This window comes from Xenopus laevis, chromosome 5L, assembly GCF_017654675.1.
Source record: "Xenopus laevis strain J_2021 chromosome 5L, Xenopus_laevis_v10.1, whole genome shotgun sequence".
Lineage (NCBI taxonomy): Eukaryota > Metazoa > Chordata > Amphibia > Anura > Pipidae > Xenopus > Xenopus laevis.
This window is the reverse complement of record NC_054379.1, coordinates 65,811,313-65,830,399: the sequence shown is the minus strand read 5'-3', so window position 1 is coordinate 65,830,399 and position 19,087 is coordinate 65,811,313. Positions and strand designations below refer to the sequence as shown.

Here is a 19,087-nt window from a genome sequence, read left to right as displayed (position 1 = left end):
GTGTCACTAGCTTTTTTGTGGCCCCCCATCTGCAGCAATACAGGTGGTATTAGGTAGCCGATTATTCCGTTTCGTGGCTGTGGAGCCCTCTGATCAGTCAGTCACGGATCAATGACCAAGAAAAGACGTGCTTTTAAGGCTTTTAAGTTAGCTGGGACAGCCGAATCATTTATAAGGTGCAAGAAGGCCAATAAATAATGTAAAGGAAAGCTAAAATCGATATGGAAAAGGATATTGCAACAAGCAGTAAAAATAATCCAAAATAATTTTTTAAATATGTTAATAGTAAAATAATGAAGCAGGAAGGGGTTGGACCTTTAATATCAGAGGGGGGTCAGCTGGTTGATGAGAACAAAAAAAAAAGCTCAGATTCTGAACTCACATTTTTCGTCTGTCTACAGAAATGAGGAACCAGCTAATTAATGTTTCCTTACTAATAGTCCCAATTCTAGTAATACAACTAATGATGCATGGTTCACACATGAGGAAATTCAAAAGAGACTAGAACATGTAAAGATAAACAAAGCTTTGGGGCCAGATAATATTCATCCCAGGGTACTTAGCGAGCTTAGCTCTGTGATTGCCAAACCGCTTTACTTCATTTTTCAGGATTCATTGAGGTCTGGAATGGTGCCGAGAGACTGGTGAATTGCTAATGTGGTGCTGCTATTCAAAAAGGGATCCCATTTTCAGCCTCAAAACTATAGGCCAGTTAGTCTGATGTCAGTGGTAGGAAAGCTTTTCAAAGGGTTAATAAAGGATAAGATACTGGACTTCATAGCAAATCACAATACTATGAGTTTGTGCCAGCATGGTTTTATGCGTAATAGATCTTGCCAGACTAATTTAATTTATTTTAATGAGAAGGTAAGCAGGGGCCTTGATTCTGGGATGACAGTGGATGTGATTTACTTATACTTTGCTAAAGCATTTGATACAGTGCCACACAGAAGATTACTGTTTAAATTAAGGAATGTTGGCCTGGAACATAGTATTTGTACCTGGATAGAGAACTGGCTAAAAGATAGACTACAAAGAGTGGTGGTAAATGGAACATTTTGTAATTGGACCAACGTTGTTAGTGGAGTACCGCTGGGTTCAATACTAGGTCCCTTGCTTTTCAACTTGTATATTAATGACCTGGAGGTGGGCATTTAAAGTACTGTTTTTATTTTTGCAGATGATACTAAATTGTGCAGAACTATAGGTTCCATGCAGGATGCTGCCACTTTGCAGAGTGATTTGTCTAAGTTGGGAAACTGGGCAGCTAACTGCAAAATGAGTTTCAATGTTGATAAATGCAAGTTTATGCACTTTGGCAAAAATAATATAAATGCAAGTTATACACTAAATGGCAGTGTGTTTGGAGTTTCATTAAATGAAAAGGATCTTGAAGTTTTTGTAGATGACAATTTGTCTAATTCTGGGCAGTGTCATTCTGTGGCTACTAAAGCAAAAAAACTTCTGTGTTGCATAAAAAAGGGCTCTAACGAGGGTTGCCACCCGGCTGGCATTTTACCGACCTAGCCGGTAAAACACCTGCCAGGCCAACATTCCTTAATTTAAACTTCAAGATCCTTTTCATTATTACAAATTTACCGGCAATGTAGCTGCCGGTAAATTTGTAATACCCTTCAAAAAGACCCCTCGGCCTGCCCAATCCCCTGTAAACTTAGCTTTTCTGACTTTGTCCCCCGTCTGAAAATCTTGGTGATGTGGCCACGCCCCTTTTGTGTTACGGCACCGCCCCTTTTGACGTCACACACCACCCCTTTTTTGTTCCCGTCCCCCACTGGCCGGTAAAACATTTAGGAAAAGGTGGCAACCCTAGCTTTAACTGAAGGGATGAAAACATAATTATGCCTCTTTATAGGTCCCTGGTAAGGCCTCATTTGGAGTATGCAGTGTAGTTTTGTTTTGGACTCCAGTCCAGGAGAGAGTGCAGAGACATCCAACTAAACTGGTTAGAGGGATGGAAGACTTAAATTATGAGGGTAGACTGCAGGGCCGGGCCAAGGTAGTTTGGCACCCTAGGCAAGAGCTTCAATTAGGGCCCCCCCCATCGAGCATTACCATTGCCACGTTACCATGACAATATTTAAATAAAGAAAGCAAGAAAGTGTACAACACAATAATGAATTAAATGTTTAATTTATATAAATATGTAATGTTAACAAAAATAAGGTAAATGTCAGAAAAAACAAAACAGTAGGATAATTTGATCCTGTTAAACAAAGTGCTTCACTTAACACCAATACTGGAATGTCCACAACATTTTACTTTTAACATAACTCCTATGAGAATGAGCTAAAATATCCTCTGCGATAAGGTCGCCCTTCCAATGCCAGCCCTCCCATTTTTGAGGTAGCTTAATATGTAGCTGCAGAGTTTTCAGCCAATCCTTCTGCCACTATTTATACATTCAACTGTACAAATATGAAAACTGCTCATGTTGTGTAAACACATTAAACTTTCAAGTAAAAGATAATAGTGTAAAATATTGAGAAGTAAATTTAAGAGCAATTTTCTTGCCTTTATTTTTCTTGCCCCCTGTACCTGTGCCAGTAGCCATCCATCATATTGCCCCCTGTGCCAGCAGCCATACATCATATTGCCCCCTGTGCCAGTGTCATCCATCATACTGCCCCCTGTGCCATCCATCATACTGCCCCCTGTGCCAGTGCCAGCAGCCATCCATCATACTGCCCCCTGTGCCAGCAGCCACCCATCATACTGCCCCCTGTGCCAATGCCATCCATCATACTGCCCCCTGTGCCAGTGCCATCCATCATACTGCCCCCTTGTGCTAGTGCCAGCAGCCATCCATCATACTGCCCCCCTGTTCCAGTTCCATCCATCATACTGCCCCTGTACCTGAGCCATCCATCATACTGCCCCCTGTGCCAGTGCCATCCATCATACTGCCCCCTGTGCCAGTGCCAGCAGCCATCCATCATACTGCCCCCTGTACCAGCAGCCATCCATCATACTGCCCCCTGTGCCAGTGCCAGCAGCCATCCATCATACTGCCCCCTGTACCAGCAGCCATCCATCATACTGCCCCCTGTGACAATGCCATCCATCATACTGCCCCCTGTGCCAGTGCCAGCAGCCATCCATCATACTGCCCCCCTGTGCCAGTGCCATCCATCATATTGCCCCCTGTGCCAGTGCCATCCATCATACTGCCCCCTTGTGCTAGTGCCAGCAGCCATCCATCATACTGCCCCCCTGTGCCAGTGCCATCCATCATATTGCCCCCTGTGCCAGCAGCCATCCATCATATTGCCCCCTGTGCCAGTGCCATCCATCATACTGCCCCCCTGTGCCAGTGCCATCCATCATACTGCCCCCTGTGGTAGTGCCAGCAGGCATCCATCATAATGCCCCCCTGTGCCTGGCTGGCACACAAACCCAGCATCCATCATACTGCCCCCCTGCCCCAATCTTTACCTGTGCCAGCAGCAGCAACATTAAAAAAATATGACCCCAAATCTTTACCTGGCTGAGCTCACTGTACCAACAGCAGGAAGCAGTCTGAATCCAATTCCAATAGTCAAACTGTGTGGACTGTGGAGTGTGGCTGCGAGGCGAGCACTGAGCCTGAGCCACCACACCAACGCGCTAGGCCGACACCTCTGCCGCGTCAGTGACGTCACTGACGTGCATGCGCAAGACGCACTGTGCTAGACTGTACTAAGTTGCCGGCAAGAGAGAAAAGGTGAGGGGGAGGTGAGCTGGGAGGTGAGGCCCTGAGGGGGAGGTGGCGGGAGGTTTCCGTCCCGCAGCCATGACGACAGAAATAAATAAATAATCACTTTAAAAAAAAAAACAACCAAAAAAAAAGGAACATTTTTTTTAAAAAAAGGAAAAACTTTTTAAAGTGCGCCCCTCAATGATGGCGCCCTAGGCAGCCGCCTACTCTGCCTACCCCTAGTTCCGGCCCTGGTAGACTGTCAAGGTTGGGGTTGACATGATTACACTTTACAAGTACATTACAGGACATTATAGACAAATAGCAGGGGACCTTTTTACCAATAAAGAGGATCACAGTACCAGAGGCCATCCCTTCAGACTAGAAGAAAATAACTTTTATTTGAAGCAACGTAGGTGGTTCTTCACAGTGAGGTCAGTGAGGTTGCGGAATGCACTGCGGGGTGATGTTGTGATGGCTGATTCAGTTAATGCCTTTAAGAGTGGCTTTGATGATTTCTTGAACAGATATAATATCAAAGGCTAAATTATATAGTTAGTATAGATATGGGTATATATCATTTATGTGAAAGTATGGAGGGGTGTGTGTATGGATGCTGAGTTTTCATTTGGAGAGATTGAACTTGATGGACTTCGACTTTTTTTAACCTGATTTAACTATGTGTTCAGACTTCCCATAACCTGCCAAATTTTGTAAGATAGATATAGTATTTAGGGATGAGCCCATAAAAAAGGGGTGGCCAAAAAAGTCACCCCGCTCTGTGCAGCAAACCTTTTTGTCCCTCTTTCTATTTTCCAAATGTCGGGAGGTATGAAATGGCACCCCTCAGTATTTTATTTTGTTAACTGCATTGAAATGATCTTGTGTTCTTCTGAAAAGATGTGCGGAAATAATCAATAATCAGGTGGCAACCCTAACACGTAGTCACTCCTTGGTTGCGCTTCTATTTGTTTGTGTGGTGTACGAGACATTGGATAATTATGATAAAAGCGAATCAAAGTTGTTATTTAGTAGCCGCATTCCCTCAATACAGGGCGTCTAACAAACACTAACGAGTATAGCAACAATCACCCACGTAACCCGTAGTACTCTCATTGGTTGACGTATTAGAACGATGACGTTGGATTTCTAATGAATTCTGGGAATGGGGTTGCTTATATGAGCCGTCGCTTTTTAAATCATAAAAAATATCCTACTCTCAGTATATATAAGTGGGACACTTGTTAATCGTTACACTAACATTTTATTTTTCTTAACACCGGCCCTATGGATTGCGTCGCAAAGAACTTCAACTGACTGGGCGGGCAAATCCTGGGCGCGTCCCAATCGCGTCCCTGGCTACCACCGGTACAATTGCGCATGCTCAAGCTTAGTATTCGTAAAGTACAGAGTGGGTGCTGGTGCGGACGGTGTTGGTGAGAAAGATGGATGAATTTCAAACGGCAGAGGAGGTAATTTGCATATTTGTTGTTATATTGCGGTAATTGGGACAACATCAGTTTAAAAATATATAGATGTGTAAGGGGGTCCCTGACTCCAACGTGAGAGGTAAGTTGAGGCCTGTTTGATTGCATATCCTCAAACTGCCTGCTATGGGATCAGGAATATTAGCCGTTAATTCTTGTATGTGTTGAGTTTACAGTGAGCAAAGGCTGCGACTAAGAGTCTCTCTGCAACATGATAGCTGCGGCAGGGTAGGCTACGTCACAGAGATGGGATCCATATAATGCAGAGGTTGAATTTACAGAATGTCTACAATGGTGTCGCTGATATTTATATGCTTTGAAGTGTAGCTCCGTTACACACTGGGTGTCAGCCTCGGTGTCCATGGTTCTGGATTCATTTATTTAATTAAGTACCTTTGAGGGGGTATTGTATCATTTTGTGCAGCCGCTCCTAAGTGACGTAGCGGTGTGTACTTTTCTTTGGCGCATCTCAATAAGCAACGTAATGTTTCGGCAATTGCTCAGTTCTGACAATGAAGAGCTTTTGGTCAGCTGCCAAAAAAGCGCTGTCCATTTCACTTTTCATATTTTTTTTGTGATAAATAGCCGTTATTTATTTCAAAGATGAATGATAACATGTTATGCAACATTTCAGTGAGTTATGTATATCAACCATGCAACCAATCTGTCAAATATGATTTAAAACACTTGTAGGGCTGATAAGTTTAGTTTTGTTACATACCATAAAGTTACACAGAAACCACTACTTTGTGCTTCCTGCACCAATCTGTTTGCTAAATAATACTAGCACATAAAGGCTATTTTTGATTGGTTGTATATAGCTGTCTTACAAATACTTTTTTTTGTTTAATTGAAATAAGTAAACGTTTATGGGTATAGGCTCAATGTGCAGTAAAATCATGTTCATTTACCCTTTAATTAGAAATACTAATAGAACAGTGTCACATACTAATTGCAGGAATTTGTGCTTTTAAATAATATTACAAATAAGTTAATTTCAGTATTGAATTTGTTATTCTGTGATCTGAGACCTAGTGAAGTTACTAATTATTTTTATTAAATGCCTTGGAAAATTGTTTTTTTTTAATACTTCGAATATAATTTTATGATTGTTATATTTATATTAATTTTTCAATGTTGGTGCTCTTGATTTCAGTCTTCATTTGTTGTGGATGAAATAAGCAACATCATTAAAGAGGTAAGAGCAACATTAAGCAACATTTATTTACGACATATGTATAAAACACATTTCATAAGATTTTTATTTATTTGTTTACCCCCTTATTCACCAAAGTCAATCGAAAGTGCCATTGGTGGTAATGCCTACCAGCACAACAAAGTGAACCAGTGGACTACTAATGTGGTAGAACAGACGCTCAGTCAACTTACAAAGTTGGGCAAACCGTTCAAATACATAGGTAAGCATTTTCTTAAATAGTCCAATGCTCAAAATCATTAAGTGAATTTTCCTCAGGTATTAATGGTCACCCCAAAAACAACACCTAGCAGAATTGAACTGCATTTAGGCTTAGTTTGTCTTCTCCATTCTTAACCAATGGACCAAATTTTTTCCATGCTGTTTAGAGTGGGTCTCCATGATCACCTTTAATATGAAGTTTCTTTCTACAATAATTAGAATAAGCAATTCATTATAAATCCATTTTTGGTTTGAAAAACAGACTCTTAAAGTTAATTTGGGCTCTCTAAAGAAAAAGGTAAAACAAATACAGTGACTTACATTGAAATCATTTTTGTTTTTAGACTAAGATATAAAGTATCAGTCACCAGATTATCCCTCTGTATAATGCTCCTTATTTCAAAGCATACAGGCTATGGCACAAGGCTGAATTTCTATTACAGCTATCTGGTAGCAAACCATTGGAGCAAAATGCCCCTCTCTGCCTGTCATTATTCCTAATACATGTTAATATATAGTGGCCTGTCTCAAGCACATTGTTCTGTGTACATCCAGTACCATTTTTTATTCACTATTAGTAGTGATGACCAGTGCTGCATGGCATTTCATCCGCTTCTGTTTTCTGCAAGATGACAGTGGAGGACAAATGCCCCATTTTCCACAGATTAGGGTTACGTTATATAGAAATCTTCCATTAAAGGGATTGTTCACCTTAAAGCAAACTTTTAGTATGTTATAGAATGGCTAATTCTAAGCAAATTTTCAATTGGTCTTAATTTTTTTAATACTTAATTTTTTGAATTATTTGCCTTCTTCTGACTCTTTCCAATTTTTAAATAGGGGTCACTGACCCAGTCTTAAAAACAAATGCTATGCAAGGCATATATGTCCAACAAAGGTGTGTGTTTATTTATACGGCTTATTCAAACTCATAGTACACAACCACATATTTCAGTTGAGTCTGTATCCTTATATTTGAAAGTGACACATGCATTGTTATTATTGACTGCATTTTTCAAGCTATCCACTACAGTGCCAGCTGAGTTTTGTACACCATGTGCATTCAAATCAGTAAATTTAGTAGTTTTTCTGTAATTTCATGCATCTTAACTTTCATATGTCCTAAGAGTCCCACCCCCCCCCCCCCAAAAAAACCCATATATTTTTGGAAAGTATACATGGGTAAATAAGTCTTCTTAAAACTACTGAAATGGAAACTTTTGCTAAACTTAAGTTTTATGATATTTATTATAAATGTTCTTGTATATAAAGATCATCGTTGATATGAATAACGCACTGAATCCACATTTTTTTTTTTTGGCTGAATAAGGAATCCTGCACAAAAGATTTGACCAAATACTGAATCCAAACCTTGATTGGTATAAAGATAAAACATCATGTATATGAAAGTGAGATGTTAATGGTTTAATTCCCAAAATGCACAGGAAAATATATTTAAGTAAATATTGCCCTTTTACTTTACTTTACTCTTGCCTTGAACCACTATTTCGTGATGCTCTGTGTGCTGCTTCAGAGATCACCTGACCAGATATAACAGCTCTAACTGTAACAGGAAGAAGTGTTGAAGCAAAAGACACAACTATCTCTCTTAATTGGCTCATGTGACCTAAAGAAGTATGGTTTGTTTGTGTGCACAGTGAATCGTACGAGCCAAGGGGCGGCCCTTATTTTTTAAAATGTCAATTTTCTATTTATGATTATCCAATGGCACATACTACTAAAGTATATTATTATGAATATGGTTTATTTACATGAAGTAGGGTTTTACATATGAGCTGTTTTATGCAATATCTTTTTATAAAGACCTACATTGTTATAGTTTTAAGCTGCAAATGGCTTGAATCCAAAAATATGCCAGCTAAAACCTGTCTAGATCATGTAGAAGTCCATGGCAGAGGTCCTTTGAAACATTTGAATATGTTAATAGCCTTCATGAGGTTTTTTCAATGGTTTTCACTTAAATCTCAAGCAATTCAAGTTTTTTCCCGCGAAAAACTAGATTACTTTAACCCTGAATTCACTGATTTGAGTATTTTTTTTTTTTGTCCTGTCCGGAGGCCATTTGGATGCACGTTGGTCATGAGGTTGTGACCAGTTAGTTTACCAGCCGTAGGGGGTTCTCTCTTTCCACCGGGTAGTGCTGGAAGTCCAGAGGCTCTCCATAAACGGAGTAAGCAGAGGAGGGCCAGATCTGGCGGAATTAAGCTATTACCAGCCATTACCTCCCTTGTGTGGGTTATGTTGGCGGTCGCGCCTGGATGATGTCACAGGAGCACGGCGGCAGCGCATCATGAAGGAAGCCGCAGGTCTGCCGAAAGGAAAATTATAAGCCGGGAAAGCTGTACATACAAGCCGGAGACTTAAAGGAAGTGCCGGATGGCAGGTCACGGCAATAATCTCCCTGTACTAACAGGCAGGGAAAGGAAGTAAGGCAAACACCGTTTTGGAGAAGGACATTCAATGCGACTAGTCTAGTTTGGTGCCAAAATGAGCAGTTGGCGTTTTGGCACGAAATGTGTATAGGGCATAGCTTTTGACTGGTGTATATAGTTTAAGTTGGATTCAGTCATTAGCTTTATAAGGAAGAGTGAGTTTCAGTTGCAAGCTCATAACTCTGGGAACAGGTAGGTGAAAGAAGATGTGCCTTTCACCAAGTTACCTTTTTGATTAACTTGTATGAGTTAATTTCTTTTATGCAGCATTCTTATGGATCCGGGGATGCCTGGCAAACCACCTCACCCCAAGGGGAAAGGTGAGGAATGCAAAAAAAGAGTATGGCTATTGACTAACTCTTAATATTAAGTATGCAGCCTTCCTGCCGCTGCGGAAGATACCGCAAAAAACTGCTCCTGTGGTGCAAAGCCAGGAAGAACCAAGTACAGCGGCTATACAAGAAAACCAAGCTTTTGCAGTATCTTTGGCAGCGGTTATTAAACAAGCAGTGGTGCAAGGTTTCCAGTAATTGGCAGGTGCCAAGAAAAGGCCAAGACACTTTTATATTCAAGACAGGCTGATTCTTTGTCGGAGGTCTCAGAAGGCGAATTGTCTTACATATCAGAAATACATTCTCCCTTAGCTTCGGAAGGTGTTGAGATTGATTCTGATGGAGTCAAATTTTGATTTGGCTATAGTAGTGCCGTTGATAAAAGCAGTGCAACAGACACTGACATTCCAACGGAAACCTCTAAGCTGACTTCAGCGGATAAACTCTTTCCATCACTCAAGAAAAGGTCAGTCTCTTTTCCGGTACATTAAAGAAATAAAGAGACAACAGGGAAGTTCTTGAAGAGAATGATGCAAGATTTTAGGATGCTACACCGAAAGTAGATGCGGCAGTAGTGAGACTGGCTACAAGAACCACGTTGCCAATGGCAGTGTTTAAAGAGCCAATGGAAAAGCGCATAGAATTTAGAGCGCATAGCATGTAGGTCGGCAGTTGCAGTCACTTCAGTTTTCCATTGCACTGGAAAACTGGTCTGGCTGTCAGATATAGAGGAGGCGGTGACTTCAAATGTGAAATGATTTGTTAACAGATGGCAAAACCGCTGTTGATGTCATGTTGTAAGGCCCATGGCACTTTCAGTAGAAGCAAGAAGGGCTCTATGGTTGAAACCTTGGGCTGCGGATGCCGCTTCAAAGTATAATTTGTCAGCTTCCATTTTAAAGGAGAAGGAAAGGTATTTTTTAATAGCTATTGTAAACTGTTATTTGCATGCCCCCCTCCTGAAACGCCATACTTTAATTACCCAATTCGCTAAGGATTTCTTGTACAGTCAAATTGAAGTAAATCCACATTGTGGACTTTGCGGTCGCCATCTTGGTGATGTAAGCGTCTCATCCTCTGTCTATGTGCCGAAAAGTGCGCATGCGCAACATTTATTCCTCCCCAGGCCCCCTAGTGTCAAGCTTTCAATGCCCCCATAATGCACATTCGTTAAGAATGGTTGCGTTGCTATTGCGGCTTCATTTTGAAGGGAAGGAGAGGCCAGAGATGACTTTCACTTTTACCAGAAAATCATAGCTTGCCTGAGGGAAGTACAGTAACTGTTTGTGCATGCGCAGGGTTTGGATGATTGAGTCTGCGCATGTGCAAGCCCTGATATAGCAGATTTCTATCAGCAGAGGGATGTCTTCTATATTCTCTGCACTTTACAATATTTTTAACATCGTTCTTTGAATACAGCTGAAGGGGAAATCGTATATAGGTAGCATTATTGTAAGTATTGTATAGTATATACTTGTATTTTACCTTTCCTTCTCCTTTAAGGAGAGATGCTCTTCAGAGAAAAGCTGGATGCAATCATCAAAAAAAGTTTCTGGAGGGAAAAGTGTATTTCTTCCGCAAGAAAGAAGTGAAAAGAAAGATTTGAACCTCCATTTTCTAGAGATAAGGATAGATCATTTAGATAAAACAATATATACCTGGCAGGGAATATGCCACACAAACTTCATGGAGATATGGGTGCCAGGTTTCAAGAGGAAATACAAGAGCGGGTATTTCTTCGTCCTCGGGTGTCTTGGCTCAGACAGGAGTAGGAGGCAGACTAACATACGGGATCACTGGGTATGCGACACGATTCAGGAAGGCTTTCGCCTAGAATTTGCTACATTGCCAAAAAGAGATTACTTTTTAATTTCTTCATTTTGAAATTCAGAAGAAAGTTTGATACAAGAATATATGGATCAATTATTAGTCAATGGAGCAGTCGAGTCAGTGCCTTATGCTGAAAGAGCAGGGTTTATTTTAAGACTCTTCCTAGTAAAAAAGCCTCTGGAGCACTGAGACCAGTGTTAGATAGGAAGTTAAAAAAATTTCTGGAAAAGAGAAGTTTCAAAATGGAGTCGTTGGGGTCCATCAGTCAGGCCATCTCAGTCGGAGATTAGCTCGCAAATATAGATTTAAAGGATGCGTATTTCCATGTACCAATTTTTCAAGAACATAAGAAATATCAAAGATTCAGTTAAAGTGCCTTCCTTTTGGGTTGTCACCAAGAGTTTTCTCCAAGATTTTAGTAGCTCTCATAGCCAAGCTAAGGAAGGATGGTATAGCGGTGTTTCATTACTGAGATATTACTGATATCCTGGTGTCGGCAAGGTCAGCAAAAGAAGCAAATCACTACACAAGAAGAGTATTAAAATATCTTCAGATCCACGGATGAATTATCAATGTAAACAAAAAAGCAATTTGTGTCCAATTCCTCAGCGCATATTTTCAAACAGAAGAAAACTTGGTGAATCTGCTGTGCGAAAAACAACAAAAGATGGTTCAGACCGTGAAAATTTTGCACCACTGTCTGAAGATTCTGGGCTTAATGTCTTCAAATATTCAGGTCGTGAAGTGGGCATGATGACACTCTAGGTATCTGCAAAACTTCCTGTTAAGGAAAGTAAAGGATCCACAGTTGAACTTGAAAAATTGGTGTTGCCTCAAAACTTAAAAAAACAAGTGGTGGTGAAGCCAAAAAAAAGTAGTAAAAGATACAGTGGTGTGAAAAACTATTTGCCCCCTTCCTGATTTCTTATTCTTTTGCATGTTTGTCACATTTAAATGTTTCTGCTCATCAAAAACCGTTAACTATTAGTCAAAGATAACATAATTGAACACAAAATGCAGTTTTTAAATGAAGGTTTACGTTATTAAGGTAGAAAAAAAACTCCAAATCTACATGGGCCTGTGTGAAAAAGTGATTGCCCCCCTTGTTAAAAAATAACTTAACTGTGGTTTATCACACCTGAGTTCAATTTCAAAGGTTATAAAGCCATTTCTAAAGCTTTGGGACTCCAGCGAACCACAGTGAGAGACATTATCCACAAATGCCAAAAACATGGAACAGTGGTGAACCTTCCCAGGAGTGGCCGGCCGACCAAAATTACCCCAAGAGCGCAGAGACAACTCATCCGAGAGGCCACAAAAGACCCCAGGACAACATCTAAAGAACTGCAGGCCTCACTTGCCTCAATTAAGGTCAGTGTTCACGACTCCACCATAAGAAAGAGACTGGGCAAAAACGGCCTGCATGGCAGATTTCCAAGGCGCAAACCACTTTTAAGCAAAAAGAACATTAAGGCTCGTCTCAATTTTGCTAAAAAAAACATCTCAATGATTGCCAAGACTTTTGGGAAAATACCTTGTGGACCGACGAGACAAAAGTTGAACTTTTTGGAAGGTGCGCGTCCCGTTACATCTGGCGTAAAAGTAACACAGCATTTCAGAAAAAGAACATCATACTAACAGTAAAATATGGTGGTGGTAGTGTGATGGTCTGGGGTTGTTTTGCTGCTTCAGGACCTGGAAGACTTGCTGTGATAGATGGAACCATGAATTCTACTGTCTACCAAAAAATCCTGAAGGAGAATGTCCGGCCATCTGTTCGTCAACTCAAGCTGAAGCGATCTTGGGTGCTGCAGCAGGACAATGACCCAAAACACACCAGCAAATCCACCTCTGAATGGCTGAAGAAAAACAAAATGAAGACTTTGGAGTGGCCTAGTCAAAGTCCTGACCTGAATCCTATTGAGATGTTGTGGCATGACCTTAAAAAGGCGGTTCATGCTAGAAAACCCTCAAATAAAGCTGAATTACAACAATTCTGCAAAGATGAGTGGGCCGAAATTCCTCCAGAGCGCTGTAAAAGACTCGTTGCAAGTTATCGCAAACGCTTGATTGCAGTTATTGCTGCTAAGGGTGGCCCAACCAGTTATTAGGTTCAGGGGGCAATTACTTTTTCACACAGGTTTGGATTTCTTTTCTCCCTAAATAATAAAAACCCTCATTTAAAAACTGCATTTTGTGTTTACTTGTGTTATCTTTGACTAATAGTTAAATGTGTTTGATGATCAGAAACATTTTGTGTGACAAACATGCAAAAGAATAAGAAATCAGGAAGGGGGCAAATAGTTTTTCACACCACTGTATGTATTTAGAAGAACCAGAGTGGAAAATCCTAACTACCGATACGTCTGGTTCCGGTTAGGGAGCTCATGTGGAAGAACAGTTTGCCAATGGTTCCTGTCCTCATATTGCTTAGAATTGAAGGCAATAAGAAAAGCCCTTTTCCCATTCGAAGACTTGTTGAAGGGAAAAAGCACAAAAGTAATGTCAGACAACATTACAGCAGTGGCTTATGTTCAAAAACAAGGACAACGATAAATTCCTGGATTATAGCAGCTATTGTTAAAGCATACAATAAAGCAGACGGGTTCCCTGGGGACTAAAAGCCCATTCCACTAGAGCAGTTCCTGGGCGATGGAAGCCAGACCATTGCAAGAGATAATCTGCAGATATGCAAGATGGTCGTCCGTTAATACCTTTTATAAAGCATTATAAATTGGATGTATTCGCCTCACAAGAAGCCAGATTTGGAAGAAAAGTCTTGCAGTTGATACAGTTGTACATTTTGCTGAATAAAGCATATTGTATTTTCTGCAATTTGTGTGGTAGTCCCTCCCTGAAGTCTAGCTTTGTTAGTTCCCATGAGTGAATGCTGTCCATGGGTGACTAGGAAAACAGGAAATTGTTTTATTACTCTGTTCCTGGTCACCTTCCATGGCCGCTTGTCCTATGTGAACAAGCTTTTAACTAAGATGGGTAAGTGGAGGCGGGGCTCACTATAATTTTTTGGGAGGAGGTCCTGTCCATTTGGCTCGGAGGGGATCAACCCATTAGTGAATGCGGCCATGGAAGGTGAAGGTGTTTTTTAAAGTGGACCTGTCACCCAGACACACAAATCTGTATAATAAAAGTCCTTTTCAAATTAAACATGGAATCCGATTTCTATTTTTTGTTAAAGCATTCATAGCTGTTGTAAGCTCATTTAAAAATCTCGGCTGTCAATCAAATACTGTTTGCCCCTCCTTTATGCCTAGGGATAGAGGTGGGGCAGACAATTACTTTCACTTTCCATTCAGCACTTCCTAGATGTCACTGCTCTACCCACATTCCCCTGTTCTCTTCACCGTTTAATTGTGTAGCCAGGGCATGGGGATGGACATCAGGTCCCCCATTCTGGTGCACAAACAAGATTTTGAGATGATACAAGGCTTGCCTTAATAACAGTGTCCACAAAATGGCTCCTGCCTGCTTGCTATAATTATGAGTTCCCAGACTGAAGGAAACAAGATTCAAATAATTTATATAGTGTAATTAAAGTACATTTTGCTTGACTAATGTGATAAAATAGGATTTTGAATATTTTTTTTGGATGACGGGTCCCCTTTAAAGTTGTTTTTTTTTTCTTATTTCTTTTACAATAAACCAGTTAAAGAAAAATTTGTGCATTTGTTCCTATTTACATGAATGATACATTTCCATATGTTATACACATAATCAGTTATAAATTAGATTAGGGGTGCCCAAACTTTTTGCAACGAGGGCCAGATTTGGTGAGGTGAAAATGTGTGGGGGCTGACCATGGTCAGACCAACATTCTTTGAACCATTAACATTAAATTACAGGAATCGAGTAATCTTAGCAGTAATATTTGGGCACATTAGTGAAATGATCTGCCACTTGGTTCTATACTGCTGCCTGTGTGCTGAAGGTGTTAGCAGTAGACACGTACTGGAACGTAGTGATGCCATACTTCTTTAGTTTACTGTACTGGCACGTCAACTCGAAAACAGCGTGTCTCTATGTGCCAGTACGTGTCTATTACTAACACCTTCAGCACACAGGCAGCAGTATAGACCAAGTGGCAGATCATTTTACTAATGTGCCTTAATATTACTGCAGTGGGATTCGTGATCGCACTGTGCTGGGGGCCTCATTCTCATTATTTCATGATGGAGGCTGAGGGCCGGTGTAAATTTGAAAAAGGCCCGCAATTGGCCCCAAGCCGCACTTTGGACATGCCTGCTTTAGATCATACTTTCATACACTTCGGTTGCACGGTGGTCATTATGGAGACTCCGGTAGAGACACTTCCCTGGTTGGGATCCAGCCAGGGTGACCAGATTTTTTTTCAAATTTTGCAGATGAGCCTCTAGCAATGTGAGTCAATTTAATAATTTGGAGTGTTGTATTGATAACCCCTTTCCACAAGGTAACCATGGGGTAGTAGGGGCTCATCCACTTCATTATCACTAGTTTCTTACAGTAGTATAAAGTGGCCCTCATAAGACTTATAGTTTTTTTTTTAGTGGTACCATCTCATCCACCACTCCCAGTAGGCACACTATGGGGGACTTAACTACTGTCATATTTAGGTTTTGATTCAGATATCCCACAACCTCACTCCAGTATTTAGAAATAACTTCACATACCCAAATCAAAAAAAAACAAAAAAAACATGCATTGCGTAGCTTACATCTATGACATTGCCCTTCTTCTGATCTGCCCATCTGTTTTAATCTCTGAGGGGTAATATTTAGCTGGTGGCATGCCTTAAACTGTATCATCTTGTCTCTGGTGGAGATCAGAAATCCATAGATGCTGTCAGTGGCCTCTTCCCACTTCTCGGGGGTCTAATTTAGGGACGCATTGGGCCCATTTTGAATAAGCACAAGCAAATGGCTCCGGTCCTGGATCTGATAAGGTTCTGTATAAGTCTGAGAGGGGTTTCAAAGTCTGTTTTCTATCGTCTAGTTATCCTATACAATAGAGAGGGAGCCAAACTGGCCCCTAAAAGCATGCCTGAATTGTAAGTATTTATACAGTTCAATTGAGGTGTTTTGTAAAAGTATATCATAGTTAACAAAAAACATACCTTCATAACAAATGAACGTAAAGACAGGATTTATGATATTTTTTCATAATTGTATGCAGAATTGTTATTTAATATTAATGTTATTGGTCTATTTATTGTATTCAGTGACCTGTGTAATTATGCAAAAGAATGGTGCAGGACTTCACACAGCAAGCTCTTGCTTCTGGGATAATGCAACTGATGGTAAGGGGTGTTTTTTTTTTTTTGTTAATTAATACAGGCAGTCCCGGGTTGCGTATGAGATAGGAACTGTAGGTTTGTTCTTAAGTTGAATTTGTATGTAAGTTGAAATATATACATTTACTTATTAAATGCAACTTAGAAAGATGTCTGTCTTAACATAGTACTTATTTTGACCTTTCTGTATATATTTATTTTTACCTTTCTGTGTGCTGTGCACATGCCAGATTGGATTAGGGCAGGTGGTTTATTAAACCTAAATGCTAATAAAAGTCAGGCAAACCATAGTATGTTACTGTAATAGCAGTAAGTGTGACATGTATGTAACATGAGGACTCCCTGTATGTATATATTTATTAATATATATTATTATAATAAATTATTTTCTTTTACACAAACATACCCTTTTTTACTTGAAAGGAAGAAAAGCCCCCCCCCCCCCAAAAAAAAACATATTATGCACCCCCGGGTAACATGAGGCAGCTCTCGCCTCATTGGCACAGTGCCCCTGATTGCTTTCCATTTTTTATATTTTACAGTTTTTCCAAAATGTAAGGTTTAGGGCAATGCCACATGGGGCTGTTTTACATTGTGTTTTTCAACTTTTCTTTATATAGAAATGAAATTGTATTGTCTTTATTTTAGGCAAATCAATTTAAATTGTCTTGCAACTACATTATTTATTGGTATTTCAATTTAGGTCAGGGAAGAAATGTGTTAATGAGTGATTTGATGTAACCATTTCATAACATCTATTCTTCTTTGTATTTCCTGTGCAGGAAGCTGTACCGTGAGATGGGAAAACAAGACTATGTACTGTATTGTCAGTGCCTTTGGACTTGCAATATGATTTTTCATATCCTGACTGGTTTTTAATATTCTTTTGTTATACATTTATTTACACTCTAACAACACCTTTTTGAGTTAAGAGAGTGTTTTTTTTGTTTTCATCTGAAAAAAATTTGTTGGCTTTTGGCTATTCAGCATTGTAACCATTGATACTAAACCAAATCTTCTACATAAGTTTTCTGCATAATCTTATTTAAGGTGCTACAAGCTTCTTTCAAGTGCCACAAAATAAATTAGCCTGATCTTGTTAATTAAATACACTAATTATCACATTTGTTATCTTAGCTAGTACTAAATAAATGATTGAAAACATGGTTTCTATTATTTGTAATGTAATTATTTTTCACTGTCTTTGGTTTATTGATTGTACCTGGCACCATTTTTTATCTTGCTTTTTGCCACTGTGTGCAAACAAACCAAAAAAAATAATATGGCAGATATATTTTTGAGGAGTAAACTCCATAGATGATGGCTAGTGATAAGCGAAAGGGTCAGATTCGCCCATCACTATTGGTGACTCAACTTGTGTTTTAGGAAAATTTGAGTAAATCTTTTTCCACATAACTTTTCATGTGTGCACCATGCTTATTTTATGTCCTAAAATTATACAATTTTACTAGTAATTTGTGTTAACAGCGTAGATGGTTTCTTAAATAAACTAAACTAAAACTGGTGTGTTTGCTTCAGAAACACTACTATAGTTTATACAAACAAGCTGCCATGTAGCCATGGGGACAGCCATTCAAAGCTGAAAAAGCACAGGATACTCGGCAGATACCAGAAAAGCTCTGTAGTATAGAATAGGATTCTTAAAAATGTTCTGTTACCTACTGTGTCTCCTGTGCTTGAATGGCTGCCCCTATGGCTACACTGCAACTTGTTTATATAAACTATAGTAGTGTTTCTGAAATAAACCCATCTGTTTTACCCATGCAGGGCAACAGTGCTTTATATTGGTATTCCTTTTAAAAACTTAAATTATTTTGGTGTTACTGTTCCTTTAAAATACCCCAATGCAAAGACTTGTATTTGGGAAGTTACACTGGTAAAAAAAAAATGCATGGCAAGAAAAGCATCAAGGGTTTCCAGCTATTTTAGCCAATTCCACTGGGATTGGCTAAATGAGAAGCAAGACATAATTTACACTTTTGTGCATGAACTAGCCTTAATTGTCAAACAATACAGATGTGGCTTGGGAGGTACATTGTACCCAAGAAAAAAAATAAATTTTACCAGACTTGAAAAATCCAACTTGTACTAGTACTTGTATATTTTTATTTAATAATTGGTTTCTATAGTCATAACCCAGTAATTTTGTTTAAAAATGGAATAGTTGAGAGTCTGCAATTAGGGCTCTTATCGACAAACGTTTTTATTGCGTTACACTGTGCTGGTCTTTCCTGCGTTCCAGCAGACAAGCACTGACTACATTTGGAATGCTACCCAAGTTTGTCACTTGCCTGCACCACAGTGAGTACAGCATGATTGAAAAGAAGGAGCTGTATTTGCTCCTGCATTTCTTTGCTGCAGAATCCATGAAAGCTCCAATGCAATGGAACACAGGAGCGAGTGCGTGTGTTGTTTCCTGGTTTGTCTACTAAAGTGAATTATGTTCTGCTATCTGTAGGTGTAATGTACAGGTATTGGACCTGTTATCCAGAATACTCGGGACCTAGGTCTTTCTAGATAACTGATCTTTCCGTAATTTAGATCTTCATACCTTGTCTACTAGAAA

At 39.7% G+C, this 19,087-nt stretch overlaps 1 protein-coding gene across 1 annotated transcript; it reads left to right on the top strand.

Annotated features, from left to right (window-relative positions):
- Window positions 1-4,925: 4,925 nt before the first annotated feature.
- Window positions 4,926-17,914, top strand: dynlt1.L (dynein light chain Tctex-type 1 L homeolog). Its single transcript, NM_001093811.2, is given in 5 exon segments — window positions 4,926-5,166; window positions 6,338-6,379; window positions 6,476-6,599; window positions 16,429-16,506; window positions 17,283-17,914. Coding segments are annotated over 5 exon segments (342 nt in total). The 5' UTR covers window positions 4,926-5,139; the 3' UTR covers window positions 17,354-17,914.
- The last annotated feature ends 1,173 nt before the right edge of the window (window positions 17,915-19,087 follow it).